Source organism: Eublepharis macularius, chromosome 13, assembly GCF_028583425.1.
Source record: "Eublepharis macularius isolate TG4126 chromosome 13, MPM_Emac_v1.0, whole genome shotgun sequence".
NCBI lineage: Eukaryota > Metazoa > Chordata > Lepidosauria > Squamata > Eublepharidae > Eublepharis > Eublepharis macularius.
In genome coordinates, this window is record NC_072802.1 from 50767519 (window position 1) to 50784174 (window position 16656).

The 16656-nt window shown below is 46.9% G+C and overlaps 1 protein-coding gene across 3 annotated transcripts in view; it reads right to left on the bottom strand.

The window, feature by feature from the left end:
* Positions 1 to 2244: 2244 nt before the first annotated feature.
* The window catches only part of THOC5 (THO complex subunit 5), a 32591-nt gene continuing 18179 nt past the window's right edge, over positions 2245 to 16656 (bottom strand). For 2 of the 3 annotated variants that reach the window (XM_054997035.1, XM_054997033.1), the window contains exons 12-21: positions 15794 to 15902; positions 9026 to 9127; positions 8835 to 8931; positions 7962 to 8076; positions 5804 to 5907; positions 5543 to 5630; positions 5085 to 5222; positions 4697 to 4812; positions 4174 to 4364; positions 2245 to 2526 (exon numbers count right to left, since the gene is read on the bottom strand). In XM_054997035.1, coding sequence (XP_054853010.1) covers positions 2463 to 2526; positions 4174 to 4364; positions 4697 to 4812; positions 5085 to 5222; positions 5543 to 5630; positions 5804 to 5907; positions 7962 to 8076; positions 8835 to 8931; positions 9026 to 9127; positions 15794 to 15902 — 1124 coding nt within the window. In that variant the 3' untranslated portion in view covers positions 2245 to 2462. The remainder of the gene's footprint in view (positions 2527 to 4173; positions 4365 to 4696; positions 4813 to 5084; positions 5223 to 5542; positions 5631 to 5803; positions 5908 to 7961; positions 8077 to 8834; positions 8932 to 9025; positions 9128 to 15793; positions 15903 to 16656) is intronic. The other variant, XM_054997036.1, reaches the window with a different exon arrangement.

Below are 16656 nucleotides of genomic sequence, written 5' to 3' on the forward strand. Positions count from 1 at the left end.
TAAATAAAGTCATCACAGAGAAGAGGAAATGGCTACCATGTGATCTTCCCCAAGCTTCAACTCTGGGAGCCAAGCTACAAGTGACGCCTGACACAGGTTGGACACTTGTCAGCTTCCCTCAAGTTTTGATGTGAAATGTAGGCGTCCTGGTTTTACAGCTTGGCTCTCCATTACAGCTGCAAGACCAGGATGCCTACATTTCCCATCAAAACTTGAGGGAAGCTGACAAGGGTCCAACCTGAGTAAGGCGTCACTTGTAGCTTGGCTCTGAGTGGCACAAGTCCTGCTGCTGCCACCTACCCAGTCCTTTTGCTTCCCTGCTGCTCTCCATTTCTCAAGCTTTAATGGGTGCAGCTGCCCCATCGTTCTCTTCACTATCTTGTCCCTTGAAAGCAGACCAAAAAACCTTAGGTGATTTCCTCCAAAAGAACAGACAGATGCAGGAGTTTCAGTGGCCTGGTTGGCCTTTGGTCTGTCAATATCCATTTTCTTCAACGTCTGATATGGAGACACGATTACAAGATTGTTGTAAAAATTATAGATAACAAATGGGAGACATTTCAAGAGCTGATCAAATTGCTCTGTAAATGCTTGTACAACCCCACTGAAGAGAATCACTGGCTCAACTCTTCACCAGCAGGGAGATGTGAAAAGCACAGCAATGTACCAGCCTTTTAAAACAGCAAGTTGGTGGTGGAGGTTCTAGTTTTTGCCAACTTCTCACAGCGTGTCCTGGACCCCGTTTCTGGCCATTCTCATTTGATTCCTATCATTCCCTCTTCCCCAGATCTGCCTGCAGTCCAGCCTTCTCTTCTGCTGCATGTACTGAAATAAGCCAGACATGAGGCTAAAAATAGGCACCTAATGGAAGCTGCAATGCAGACTTCCCTTCTCGCATTCTTTGATGGCAGGGGGCCAGCTGACTTGACAGAAAAGGAAGCCGGGAAGTACATTTTGAAGGTGGGAAAGGAGACAGTCTGCCCTGCCCACTTTCAAGCTCTCTATCAATGCTGAACTGAGAGCCTCCCCCATCTACTGGAGGATCAGGAAGCCCATTACAACTTTCCTGCAGCAGCGTCTGCCCATGCACCTCCCCATCCTAGTCGGTTCTCCCATTTTTATTCTGTTCCAACTGCCTTCAGTTCGCTCCCATTGTGCACACACCGTGCGCTTCAAAACAGACTCCTGGACATCTAGCCCAAAAAGCAACACAGTTCAAGAATCTTGGTATTTATCTAATAACCAAGCTTCTCCCCACTATCAGTATCTATCACTATCACTAACTATCACTAGGATATTTTCAATCAACAGAGAGAACAGGACTGGGGAAGGACTCAGGACTGCTTTGCACAAGATGTTTTTCCCTACACAGGTGAATGAAAAAGGCTACTGCAGTTTCCAAACGCTTGCTATTTTCCTATGTTGTTTTTTACATTCTTGAGGTTAAGAAAAACAAGAGAGCTGGCCATCAGAAACCACTGGCGGGCTGGGCAGAATACTCAATGCTCATTTAGGTGTGGTGCTTTGGTTATTTTACATGTTGCTCTGGATTTTATCAGTCTTTCTGCTTCAACTCAATGGCTCTTCTGCCTCAAACTACACTTGTGAGGGGCCAGGGGTCCCGCTTGCAAGGAGCCTGACCTGCTCAGATACCACAGGAGCAAAGTGGAATGACCCAAGCCCTGGCCAAAGTGGAATGACCCAAGCCCTGGCCCATAAATCTGACAGTGGAAGTACCAAAGGAAAGTTCTGAGCAATCAGATCTTAACTTCTCTGTGCTAGCACATAAGAACCCCCCAGGGGCTTTACCAATTTGCCCAAAGCAGAATGGAAGAAGGGGTGTAGTGGGCATATAATCTGGACAGATTAGTGCCCCACTCAGATCGGTGAAAATAGTGGTATTATTATCCCACAATACAGCTCGGGAGCTGGGGCTGAGAGGAGTGGCTTACCCAAGGCCACCTGCAGAGTTCATGGCAGTAGTGGGAGTCAAACTAGCAGAGTGCTAATTTGGAGCCCAGCCACTTAACCACTATGCTACAGCTGCTCTCTCCGCACAAACCACTCTTGTGAGTAAAAACCACGCACCTACTAGTTGTCTGTAACCTTCCTTTGTATACAGAAATCCCATATTTGCTCTCAGGAATCTCCAAGTTAAAAGGATTTCAGGCAGATGAGCTGGGAAAGACCCACGTCTCTACATATCTGAACGACGACTCACCACAAATGTGCACAGAAACAGAATTACACATAGGATTTAGGAGTCTTTCTCTCTGTTTTAATACTTGAAAGATAACCCCGTTTCCAAGAACTGACAATGGAATGGTTGAGCCAAAGTGGCAGATGAGAAGGAATCTCTGGTGTGGCTTGGGCAAGAGGCAGCTGGACATAAGTCAGTGAAGAATTCCAAATAGAGTCTCTCTCCTTGGAGGCAGCTGTGTAGAGGATCCCAGCAACAAGGGTCAACGATGGCTGAAGAACCCCTGAGGATAGTTGAACTTGAAAGGTTTCATCCGGCTGGGCCCCCTGAGAGATGAAGGGAGGGAGAGAGAGTGCTGAGTTTCAAAGGCTATCATGGGAAAGCCCCTTTGAAAAACTGATGGTTACCTTATTATTATGGTCATTAACAATACACTCACACCTTTGTAAAAAAAATGATGTAGGTTTTGCACTGCAGTAGAACCCAAGCACCTTCACGGGCTTGATGCGAACTACTGCTACACCCTGCGCTTTGTAAGAAGAAAGGTCCTTGCCCCAAGCTGCTTACAATTGAAAAGACAAGGCAAAACTAGCAGAGGAGACAAATGGGATAGGTGCCAGAAGACAGAACACGAAGCCCAGTTCCACCTTTTAACTGGAGGAAGAGCGAGCACACTAATCATACAAGCAAAACCAAAAACGGAGCAGCTAAAAGCAAGGCAGTAAGAATCCCACAACTCTGTCACAATGTTGCAAACAAGGGCAGCGTCTGGGTTTCGACATGGAATCTGCTGTGCCCTCCATAACCCTCATAAAAGTGTTTATTTTAAATCATAAATATCTAAAGTTCATAAACGTACAGAAAGATTTTTTTTAATGTCTACTTTAACCAGAAGTAATGTTTGAGACTTCTTAAAGCTCTGGGTGCCATTCCCTGCATGTTGTCTTTTCCCTCCGCACTGATCCCCGCCCATCATGGCTCACCAACTGCCCAATCTCCACTTCCCCCTTTCAATCTTTTCCGAAGAGCCTCCTTCATTTGTTATGGGGAAACCCTGCACTGTTGCCTACGCGCTCTACAGTGTCCCATTTGCCCCTCTAAGGAGACCAAGAGCGCCAGTCACTATTTATTTGCTTCAATCCAACACTACTTTTCTCCCCACGCACCTTATATCGTTCTCCTCTCCTCCATTTTATCCTCACAACAGCCCTGTGAAGTAGGCTAGGTTGAGAGGGCATGATGGGGCCGAGGTCACCCAAGCAAGCTTCCATGGCAGAGCAAGGATTTGAACCTGACTCTCCTAGAGATTAGTGTAACATCCCAACCACTACACCACACTGGTTATTTAGCCAACAAGAGCAATGCCAATGAGCAAGAGACTAGAACCTGCTTAAAGATGAAAATCTGTATTTGCCAGTCTGGAAGTAAAGATGAAAATGGAGACTGCTCCGAGAAGGCTGGGATTCAGTAATCCCTGATCAAAATGCAGGATCTGGAGAAAACAGCAGCTGCCTTCTGGACAGGAAAGGGCCCCTAGTGTGAAGGGGAAGGAGAGAGAATGGGCTCCCTTCAGGAGGCAGAAGGAGCAGCTGCACCCAGCCAGACTCGCAGCTGCACTAAGAGGAACAGGACAATGGAGGACAGCAGTGGCAAGTGCAACATGTGCCAAAATGGGGGAGGGAGAAGAAAAGAGAGACCACCTATCTAGGTCAGAACCAGTTAAAAGTCACAACAACCAACATGCAGCTGACCCAAACAAGAATACTCCTGTCTGACATTAAGTGTGAGAGTTAGATCAAGGGTAACACAAGCAGGCAACAGGGTGGCCAGCCATCTCTAAGGAGGCCAGAGGTGGGCCCTTCGATTAAAAGAAATGGTGGATGACTCCTCCTGGAAGCACTGCAAGACCTTTCGGCTTGGGCTGGCTTTACCATATATTACAGCCCAGGACTCACACACAGCCCCACTCCTACCTGACTAGGCGCAGACACATCTTCTCCTGTGGAAACTCCTTGGGCCCCTCCACACTGTTGTCGTGGGTTTCCGTCTCTAGGTAGACATCCAGGACGACACACAAGCGTTGCAGCTGGTTGGTCAGGAGCTGGTAGCCTGGCTTGGGGCCACACAGCTCCTTGTAATATACATTGACCTCACTCTCCATGGACTGCAAAAAAAAAAAAAGGAGAGGGGGAGGTTTTAAGTAGTCAGCCTCCCAGATGTTCTACATACATGTTCAGGGCTTTAGCTGCCTGCTTCATAATCAAGAAATGCATGCATCTTTGGATAGTGTGTGTATTCTGTCCTGAGTGACACAGGGAAGATATTTCAGCTAGATAGCGATTCATACAAAATGGAAAGTCAGACACAGTGAAGCAACAAGAGAGCTGGCAGCAACTGGGGCTGGCACACTGGGAGAAAAACAAGAGTCATCTGCCAAGCCCAGCATCCCTAAGTGCCTCTGGCTAGACCCTTCGTGGCTTGTGTCTCATGCCTTACCCGGATGTTGTCATCATTGCTGTTGGTCTTCTCTCCCTTCCAGTTCAGGCACAGGCTAAAGACAGGCGGCACAAAAGAGTACCCTGGGTTCAGCACCACAGCGGCTTGGAGTTTGGCTACAACACAAAGGGAGATGAATCAGCAGAGCAGCATTTGAGCAGAGCTACCTGATGCAGGAGCAAACAGGCTGGAACTCTCAGACTGATCATCTAATAACATGTGCATCACATACATGCAATTTTATCTCCCCCACCCCCTGCTCATTTAGGAGAAGAGATTGCAAAAGCCTTTCTCCCCTTTTCCCATTCTGCACAAAAAAAGAGCTGAATATGATTTGACAACCTACATCAAGAAAGCAGAATTATGCAAAGTGAAAAAAATAACTTGCATTTTGAGAACTGGGACGGGGAGAAGAGTCTTGAACACATCAAGGCCTGTTCAGAAGGAGCCTCATCTCCTACAATTACAGGCTGTGCTACCATTTGGGGGAAGGGGGGCTTTGAGTAGTAAGTTTCTTCCACTTTGCCTGTTTAGTGCAGAAGGGGAGATTCAGAACAGCACACTAGATCTGTACTTGTAACAGGAGACCCTGGCTGTCCAAACCTTTCATCTCCCAGTGATCTCAGTCCCTCCCCACTGCCTCTACCTTCTTGCCCCTTGCCCAAGACTATAATGCTTTTAAGCTCCAATCCTGTGACAGAAATTCAATGCGCCTCACTTGTATTGGTTAAGTCCCATTACAGGATGTGGGGCGTTTTTGTGGAATGTTTTATCCTTTCTCCCTATGACAGTGATGCATCCTTCCAGAAGTTACTTGAGGAAAGCCACGAAGGGCAACCCACATACCTGTCCCTCTTTCGATTAATGCCATGTAATACAGGTGAGTGTCCTCAGCCAAACCAGCCTCCACAACATCTTTGGTGTAGGACAGCTCCTGCAAGGGTAAAGGCACCAAGTCGGTGGTGAGCTGGAGGTGTGCAGGCACACTCACAGCAAGCCAGTGCCATGGGTATCCCGCCCCCATATCTCACAAGACAACTGTGGAGTGGCTGGGTTACTTCAAGTCTTGGGGAATAGCAGGGAACTGGAGCTGTTCCCCCCTCCTACCAGGTAGTCCTCATATGTGAGGGCAATCCACTTCACCAAACGTGACACGATCTTTGCAGGAAAGAGGTGCTGGCATTCACTGGAAACAGGCAGAATCCCATGCTCTGAAACCAAAACCAAGAAGAAGCACATCAATCAAGGAGAATGATGTAAGCCACTTTGGGTCCCCATTGGGGAGAAAGTGGGGTATAAATTAAGCAAATAAATGTGACAGGCAAACCCAGCCTTGATTTACATCCATCCTGTAAGCCCCGTGCAGAGATGGAATTGGCTCTTTAGTAATCTCATCTTTAGTTTCCAAAATAGGTTTCTATCACATATTAATGAGAACTGTTGTGAATACATTTGCCGGGTCAGGCAGGGGAGCTCAGGGAGAGAGAGATCAGTCATTTAAACAACAAAAAATAAAGACAAAGAGAAAGATGAAGAATACCAAGTAGAGAAAGAAACCAGTTTGGTTTGGTGTAGTGGTTAAGAGCGCAGGACTCTAATCTGGAGAACTGAGTTTGATTCCTTACTCCTCCACTTGAAGCCAGCTGGGTGACCTTGGGTTAGTCACAGCTTCTAACTCTCTCAGCCCCACCCACCTCACAGGGTGTTTTGTTGTGGGGATAATAATGACATATTTTGTAAACCGCTCTGAGTGGGTGTTAAGTCATCCTGAAAGGCGTTATATAAATCGGTTGTTGTTGTTATTATTAAAAAACTGAGATCTAGTTCTCATTGTGGTGACAAGCCTGTGCTGGAGCTGGAACACTTTCAACTACAGACTACATAAAGAAACTAAATGGCAAAGAGAAGGGTTCTATAGTGTAGCCTTTCCCCCTAGCATGCTAGTTTTCTGTGAGCAGAGAATTATTTCTGTGCAGAGTAGCTTTCAATCACATACAACTGCAGCCCAGACAGATGATTTTTTCCTTGCACAGAGTTATGCCAAGAGGTGCTGAGCCCCACGAATATCACCTTGTGCAACTAGGGTTCAAGTTAAATGCTGCTCAGCACCAAGGCAACACCCTCCCCATGCCTCCCTGACTGCACAGCTAGTAAGTGCTTGGGCTTAAGCAAACTGCCTTCATTAACAGATGCCTCAAAGAGCTCTCTAAGTTTCTTGTCCAGCTTATTTTTTCCAAAAAAATCTATTTTAAAACTTAAAAAAAACCAGAGATATTTTCTTATTTGTTTATTTACTAATAAACTACCCTAACTCTGGTTGTTGTGCATTGCCACCAACACACGGCCTTATAAAACATGGGGTGAGTCTCTCTGGCTCCAAGCTTGGCCAGTACTACTGCTGGCTTCATGCCTGTCTTCTTCAGGTAAGACCTTAGCAGTCTACGCTCATGTCATGACCCCCTCCGACCAGCTCAGTGACTTGGGATCAGAGTCCGCAGGGGAGAAGCCCAAAGAGCATAAGGAGGTCCAGGAAGACCAGGGAGGGTCTGGCACTGCAAGAGGCCTCTGCTGAGGATGAACCAGCAGCACCAGAAGCCACCATGCCAGCACCTGCCAAAGAAACTGTGCCACTGGTCCATGAGTTAGCTGCTAGGACTTCAGGCAGGACTCGAACCTGGGCCCGTAGCCACCCCTGACCTTCTCCCACTCTGCAGAAACAGCAGTGGCAGAAGGCTGAGATGGCACAAAGGAGGCAAAATGCCAGCCTGACGGAGTGCAACCTCTCTGTAGATCCAGAACAGAGTGCTGGAAAAAGTACTTCCTTGCAGGATCCCAGCCAATGCCCAACACAGCCTCAGGAACTCCAGCACCTGCCAGCAACGCAGCTAGGCTCCAATTACCTCCCAGATTACTTAAGATGAGCCCTGGGAAGACTGCCTTGCTGGATCCACTGGGCCACTAGGTGCAAGCCCTGTGCTGCAGCACCTTGCCTCCAGCTACAGTCTATGCACCCAAGTCTCACTGGCCAGGTCTGACACCCTACTCCAGGGGAGATTTGACCAGGCCTGCCTGCAGACTGCAGGATTTTACCATCACAGTGAGTACTAGAGCTTAGAACTAACTCCCGTGTTGCACAGGTCGTGGTTAAAGGTGGGCGTTGGGTCTGAAAAGGACGGAGAGGGCTGCTGCCACCTGAGAATGTGGCAGCTGACACCAAGGTAAGCATCAGCTCTGGGGAAAGAGGTGGAGGGCTGCTGGGATGTACCAAGGGAAGCAAATTGCTTGTGCAGAGCCAGGCGAGACTCCAGCCTCATCTTGAGCAACTTCATGGTCCTCTCCATGTGGCTGGCACTCAGAGAGCTATCGGCTATCACGGGTTGCTGTAGAACAAGAAAAGACAGGGAAGTAAGGATGACATCAGCTGCTTGCAACCCAAGCAGGCCTGACTGGGTTAGATTCTCTTCACTATGGAGGTGAAGAGTTGCAAGGCATGCTGAGAAAAAAAAAACCCAGGCAATGTTTTTAGGGATTTCTCCCCAATGTCATGAGCCCTTCTAGCTCATCTGTGCCAATCAGCAACAGGTTACGGCCATAAAGCTCTGGTTGACTGCAACATCAATCAGATTCAAGGGATTAACAACATTTCACTTTATACATTTCCTTTTCTAGAGATTTTCGGTGAGCTGACACAGCTGTTATTAGAAGGAACTCTCACCAACAGCTGAAGAATCTCTATAACAGTTCTTCAAAGTGTAGCAAAAAAAAAGGTGACATGACCGCAGGAATGATAATAACAATCCTTCGAAGGATCCCATGTCTGTATAGAGCTCTGTTTACGTGAAGGCAAGTGGAAGGATGGCATGGCTGTGTACAGCAACCAGAGGACCAAGACCATCTATACACTTCCTCCTTTACATCCAGTCTTACTGATGTATTTCCACCCACCTGCATATACCCACAGCAACCCCTTTGTGTACCTTCATTCATGCTTCCACATGCAAACACACTTGCTCCCTTTAAAAGTGGAGACCTAGGACTGGGAGGAAATGTGTCCTCAGTGCAAGGGTAGCATCAGTGGCAGCAGCAGAGACAAAGGCTACCGAAACTGTGAAGATGCATCTCCTGTTTTTGAACTCACCTGGGGCTGATCCTTGGGGAAATGAAGGCCCCCCAACTTCTGCACCCACACATAAGGGTGGCCCAGCTCCATCACATAATCATTCAGGGTCAGGATACTGGAAAGATAAAGAGAGAGAGAGAGAGATGTAGTGATGGCCAGATAAAATCATGTTCATAGGGACCTCCTCGCCAAGTCAATGCCAGGCTTACCCAACTTTATCAAACTGGAATTGGTTGGCAGGATTTGGAGTTCTCTTCCCATGATCACCTGGATACAAGCAGCTCAAAAGGGAATCAGGGGACAGCAGGTCTCTGGAAAGAATGGGAAGAGTGATGTGAATAAACAGTCTTTCAGAGTTATCCCTTTCATACACAGTGCAACTTGCAAATCCTACCAGAGAAAAATGTTCTTTTGTAGCAGGATACTGCTTACCCAATACCATCTATGTACATATGGCTTAAAGAATTTCATGAGGAAAACAGATAGACTCTGCCCCCAAGGATCTCACAGTCTTAACTGCAACAGAGGGAGCAATTTAAATAAACAGAAAATAAACATTTAATGCAATTTTAAGAAGAGGTTCATGGTGGGAAGAGACTTGTCCAAAAATCTGCAAGTGAGTTTATGGAAACTTAACATATCTGTATGCATTGCTTGCCTTTTCTCCTAAACCCTCCCCTCCTTGATAGCTCATCCATATCTACTAGCAACATCAACATGTGCTGTGCTGAACAGGAACACAGTCTTGGCTTTATCTTCAATTCCTCCCTCAACTTTGTTTCGCCTGCTGCCAAGTCATGTCATTTCTCTATGTACACACTGCAAAGATCCACCGGTTCTCCCCCACTCCTTCAAGCCCTGGTTGCCTCCCATCTGGAACATGGCAACCTCTTCATCTTGGGCCTTCCCTAGTTACATCTTAATACTCCCATTTCTGTCTAAAATGCTAACACTCAGACCATTCATTCTTGTGCTGTGAAGGCCATGTGACTCCCATTTCTCAAATTCAAGTGCAACCTCCCCAGCACAAACTCATCCATCCTCCTGTTGAAAGCTCCGTTTCTTGTCCCCATGTTATATATTTCTAGTTGCATCTATGTCTTTTGCTCCTCCAACTCCAGTGCATTCAGGTCTATTCCCCTCTAACCTGATGCTTGCTGCCCTTTTAAGTAGTACTTCCTTCAAAATCTGGTGCTCTCACTTCCCCTCCCGGAAATTCCTCCAAGCTTCACCTTTCTCATGGTCTTTGCCCCCCCCCCCCCAATTCTCATTCCCCACTGTAAACAAGCTCAGGCATATGTAATGCCATTGGCTTGTATTCCTTGCTATGCCTTTGTTTCTCCCTTAACGTTGCCTACTGTATAGCTTATCTCTAAAAACACCAATGGCCCCCAAAACATATTCCTCCAGGTACCAAACTGGGGAAGGGTATGCAGAAGTGACAACATCATTCCTTTCACCAGACTAGGAACTCATTTCATGCTCATTTTCCAACTGGCCAGAGTTTGCCAGGCTCAGCCTTCTCTAGAACCTGCCTTTGCTTGCCTGGCTAGCCACATTAATTACCTAAATGCTGGAAATGAGAGATAACCCCATTTACTTATCCATCCAACGGTATCCCTGCTGGAGGGCCAGACTCCCTGCCTTTGGGCTCCCTCCTTAGCAAGGAACTTCCCTCCTCTGCCACCAGCCCTGTTTAATTCGCCTTTCCCCCAATTAACCTTCTGTTCATCACAAAACTTATTTCTTCGTCTCTGCATTATTAGAGATGACAATCTGTAGCCCACTTAAAAAGGGAAGAGCAGAGATGACGGAACATAAAATTACATTTCAAAAGATCAGAGAGTCAAGGCAGAACATTCAAGTTGGCAAAGGAAAAAAACTCTCATCAACTCTCTTTTCAAGCTGCTGTAGAATTCCCATGGCAACACTGCAGAAACAAACTCCTGTTCCCTAAAGAATCTAAGAGCCATTCACACATTACTGTTGTTTTCCAGGCATGAGTTCCACATGGGTGGGTGGGGGGGAGCAGATTTACCTGCAATACAATATTGGTGCAACAAAACGGTCATACACAAAGCAGTGAGAATGAAGTTAAGCACTAGCATCAGGGCTCATTTCGAGGGGGAACGCGCAGAAATGCAGTTCCCCAAAGAGGTCACATGTCAGATGGCCCCACCCACCTGACTCTCAGCCATTTTGAGCCTGTTTCAGCCTGGATTGGGGCCAAAATGGCCCAGATCGGGCCTCTGATGGTAGGTGGATCACTCTCCCACTCAGCAGCAGCCCGATCCTGACCATTTTTGCCCTTTTGGGCCCAATTTCGGCCCTGAATGGCCAGGATTGGGTCCAAAACAGTCAGGATAGGTGAGGTCAGGGGGTGTGGCATATGCAAATCAGTTATGCGAATGACACCCTTCCAGTGATGTCAAGGGATGTGACATATGCTAATGAGTTATGCTAATGAGTTCCTCCAGCTCTTTTTCTACGGCATGACCCCTGAGTAGCACTATGTGCAGTCTTCAAAGCAACTCATGGAGAGTGCAGACGAGTCTCCTGCCCCCATTTAGGATTAACAGAGCTTTCCGTATCTTACCTTGGGACACTCACTCTTGTTTCCCCTCCCTTAGTATCTCCACCACTGATAATATTTAAACTGTAAGCTCTTGGGAGTCTTGTCAGGGTTGGGGTTTTGTTTTTTGCTTGCTTGCTTATATAACTTAGGAAAGCAGAAGGCACACGGAGGGTGTTATATAAACAAACGGGAAAAACTCGATAGGTTATGCCAGTGCCGTTATCCTTGAGGCTCAGGGCCAAAAGGTAGGTTATTTTAAGGATCTATGACTATATACTCCGATATGTAACCTCAAAAAGCAGGGTGGGCATGAATGTGTATGCATGGGGCGGGGGTTTGATGCTTGGGGGGGGGGGTTAACCCTTTTCTAACACACAGTTTTCCCCAATGGAAATTTCTCCCCTTGGCTGTTTTTAACCCCTGCAGAGAAAAACAAAATGAATGTAGATCGATGTAATATCGTGAACTGCTACCAGGGTGAAAAATAATCCTGGGGAGGGGGAGATTTTCCATCAGAGAAGGGGGGGGAGAACTCTTTCTTTCCCAGCACCGAAACCCCAATTCATCTCTCCCTATTATTTAGGCTAAATTATACATAGGGGGATCCAATCATGGATCTCCCGGGTAATGTACAGTGTGGTCCTTCAGACAAAAGAGTTCTATTTCCAAATTCTTGTGAATTTGTGGCAGAAGAAATAGAATTGTATGCTTCACAGCTCCTTTTATTGGGCCCAGTTTTTAATGAAGTGACTAACTATGCCAGGGCTGTATTGCTGCAGACTGCCCAGCTGAATATTCCTCCAAAGGAAAAAAAAACCCTCCATGTAGAAATCTAGCATTTCAGGGAGAATAATTGTGGCCTAGCCATGTTCCCAACATGCTAGTTATCTATGCGAAAGGGTTTTTCCTTTTGTATGGGAGACGCATTGCATCTTGTGAACCTTCCACTTTCTCTACAACCCATCCCTACAGTCTGTCTCTGGACTAGACCACTTCAACTGAGAACTGAGTTTCCGGAATTATTCATTTAGTGTGTTTTCTGCCTTTCCTGAAAAAGTGGGTTAAAAAGCACGTGGTTCTCCCCTCCTCCTCTTATCCCTACCCCATGAAATAGGTTAACTTGAGACTGACTGAACCAAGGTCACCCAGTAAGCTTCCATAGCAAACTGGGGATTCGAACCTGGGTCTTCCAGATTCTAGTCCAACACTCTAACCACTACACCATGCTGGCTTACTAACTCCTGGGTGAGGACACTCCTGTGGCTTGGCACCTGGCCCAGTGCTCTTTGGTGCTCTGCAGATATTAAACAGAAGGGGTCAGAGCACTGCACTGACCTCTTGGAGTGAGGTGACCCCCCACCCCAAATACACACACAGCGGCACACCAGAAATGCACTGGAGAGCTGCTTCTCCTGAGCTCATTTCAGTGGTTGTGGCTCCAGCCCGCTTCCCAGCCTAATCAAACCCAGGCTCCCAAAGGATGAGCGCCAGTCCTTGAGACAAGGTGACCCGAGAGCAGGAAAGGGGGGAAAGAGCCAGAGATGTGCAGACAAAAGGAAAGGAGGCGAGCAAACACCAACACCACACAGCCTTGGAAAGGGAAGAGATTTGTCTGCAGGAGAGTAATTAAATGCGACAGGAAGATGAGATGCCATCAGTCGCTCCAATTCATCAGCAGGAGCCGTGACAAGTGGGAACAGCCTCGGCAGCACAGGCAGTTTGCTTCCCAGCAATCAGACCTAAACCTGCACGAGGATTGTGTCAGGCTCCTCCTCGTCTGGCAGGCAAGATAAAGAGATCAAAGGCTGATACTGTCACTTCTGTTAAAATCTCCTTTCTCAAACGCGGGGCTAAGAGGGATGCCTACAGCACAGGGCAGTTGCAGGGGGGGGGGCACAGTTGTACAATTGAAGGGAAGGACATGCCAAAGAGGCACTGAATATCCACAGCTCCCCCTGCTGCTTGATGGTGGAAGTGCCATTCTCTTGTATTCCATGCTTTTGCTGAAACAATTTGAAGACATTAAACAGCACATTTAGGGGCTGAGAAATCCAGATATATTTCCTTTAGTTTGCATCCTGTTTTGCAGACCAATTTTGGTTTCATTTTTGGTCATTAACTAGAGGGTTTTTTTACTAATGTACATGCTGGACAGCCCTAGTTGTACTGTTTGTAAAACAGCGATGTCTTGGGACAATGGAGAGGTTGAGCAATGTAAGGAATCCAGAGTCACACAATCTTGTGGGCACTCCAGCAGGCCCACTCCAAATCTACCCATGGAAAAGATGGTGTCAGCTTCCTCTGCTCTCCAAAGACATTGTCCAACTGAGACAGACGTTGTCTAGCTGAAATGCACATGCAGAAGTGAGTGTGCAGCAGCAAGACATTATATCCAGCACTAGTTCCAAGCACCAACCAGGGCCAGGCACCACTGCCTTTGCCTGTGAACCACACCAGTTAGCCCTCCTTGCCATCTTTCCCAGCCTTCTGTAAAGACAGCTCAGCAACTGCACATGCCCTCTTTCAACAGCATGGCCACTCCTTCTGGTTGCCAACTGCTCGGACAACAAAGCTGCTGACCAAACCTTGTGAGAGGAAATCTCACAAGAGAGGCTCATGGTGCAGTGTCTGAAAACTTGAGGTATGAAGAGGGAAGGAGAATGAACTGCTCTTGATTCCTGGGCCAGAACTGATGCAGGAGGCACAAAAGATGGATGGGCGGGAGAGGAGGCTGGCAATGAGCAGGAAGGAGGCTGCCTCCACCCTGCCCCTTTGCACCACCTGTGATGACTGTGATGAGCCTTATCATTGAGCCAAACAAAGTTATAAGCAGACATGTACACATTAAAGCAGGACTAAACAAGAAATATCTTGGTCCAGACAGCCCAAATTCTTGTTGGCTCTGGTATATCTTAGGAGTGATCTTGAGTCTGATTAAGGAGCGAATGAAGAGAGTTTATTCAGGAACTACAACTTTGACAGAAAGGAGAGAAACAGAATAGGTAGTAACGACCTCAGTAAAAAGGGATGAGGGACTTCTGGGAAGAAGCAGGAAGTAGCCTAAGAATACCAATCTGGAGACACGCAAGAAGGACAGAAGAGAGGGGGAAAGAAGGATCCCACTCTGCCATTTATCTAACTGTCAGACCCGCTGCCCCTTGCAGGTATTCTGTGTCTTCTGCCTTCTCTGTACACAAGACATTGTATTTCCAACAATTCTGAGCCAGGAAAAGCTGAATTAGTTAGCCTGTGTTTGCAAGTTTGCATAATTTTTTATTCTGAATGCTTTGTTCTCTAACTATTGTGGATAGCAGCGAGCTAGGAAGACTGCTGAAACCCACCCCATAAGCTTCCCTGACTTTGGAGATTTCAGCAGGAAGCCGTGCATTCTTGCAGTCATCAGAACTAGAAACTTGCTTTTTTCCCCCAATTGGGGTATGGGGGAGCAGATAAAAGGAAATGGAGCTTTCAGTGCTTTGTCTATTCTCCCTCATTATCACACCTTGCAGCCATGCAGTAAAAGGCCTTATGGTTTCAGTTTGTTAACTGAATGGTAGCAGAGATGCCACTTCCCACAGTGGGAGTGTGGTTCACCGTTAAAATGGTTCCATACCCTTCAACCCCTTAGCAGTGAAGTAAGTCTCTTTTCTAGTAATCTCTTTGGAGATTACCAGAAGCGGTTACGACCTTCTTTAGAAAAGCAGCTAAGCTAGGGATTGCATGATGCGATTCCATCTGCAATCACAAGCTCTGGTATGGCCCAGCGGTTATAAGGCTGAGCTATAAAGCAGGAACTTGTAGTTTGAATGTCTCTGTTGTAAGATCACCAAGTAGCATTAGGAAAACCACACTAGCTCAGCTCTGCCCCTCCCCATAATACTAACTCTCTTTACAAGGCTGGGATTACAAGACAATGTATGCAACGTGTATTGAATATCTGAAAGCCCTTCATAAATGTTAGGTTTTAAACGCTGGGAAGCTGCATTCAAGACTGCACTGTTACTTGGAGAAGGGCCACATGTGATTGTCAGTGAATGTTTCATGTTTCATTTGTAAGGCTCTTAGGTACCAGGGCTGAGAAAGGCCTCTGCCCAAAACCACAAGAACCCCTGCTAGCCAAAAACAGTCTTCTTGGGCAAGAAGGACCTACGGTCTGGCTTAGCAGAAGGCAGATTCATAGATGCCTGATGCATTACACATAGTGGCTAATTCACAGCTGTTTCCGTAGGATGAGATCCTAAAGCACGAAAGATCCAGCCACTTTCCACACTGACCAATTGCATCAGTATACCTCCCTTTACTTCAAGAAAGAATCTTTCACTCATGTTGATCTTGTGGGCTGCCGTGATACCAGAAGGGTTAATTCCAGAGCTGACCTGCTTCCCCACCATTCAAAGCTTACCCAGCACTGATTGGCATGGTCATCTCAGCAGCCGCAGTCACCTTTGCTTTAACTGTCATGACATTGAGGTTCATCAAATAGTAGAAGGTCAAGAGGAGCACGCTGCCATCTGCAACAACATGTCCAAGAGCAGGTGAGATTTAGGAAGGGAGACTTAATTTATCAGGTTGAGGGGAGGGGAAAAAAGAGGATACAGCAAAAAATGCATTGCATGTTGCAGCTCTTTGGGGAATAATACCTCCTCACTGCTCACTGCAAAGGGAAAATGTCAAGCTGCAAGGGAGAAAAATGGCAGTGCTGTGTGGGATAAGCTTGATCTACAACTATGTTGTGCCAGAGTGCACAAGTATGGGCAGGAATTGAAGGTGGGAAGAGTAAAAAGGGTGCAGGAAGCCAACCATAAAAGCCAAGCTCTAATTCATAAGCTACCACTGGTAGTGTTCAGTCTCATTTTGCAGCCCTGCACAGCATGTTCTTTAAAGCACAAAGTGGAGGGAAAGAGCTTAGCTCTATACTAACATGGGATCTAGTGCCTCCAGTTGACATTTTTCTCTTCACTCTTTTTTCCCTTCCTACCATTTCTTTTGGGCGCAGGAGAGTCGGGAGTAGTGTCTGTTTGCTCTTCCTTGAACCACCGACAGCAAGTAAGAACTGAGCCAATGTTTTCTGCGCAGTTCTGATCACCTTACAATACAGCAGGGCATCCAACGACTCCATCTGGATTGGCTAGCCAAAAGCAGTGCCTTCAAATTGTCAGAGATAAGTGGGGCCTGTGGCAAGGACAGGATTACGCTCTTTGGTAGCTAAGCAACGCTTTCCTGCTAGATACTAGTTACCTACCATTGCCACACAAATCCCAGTCC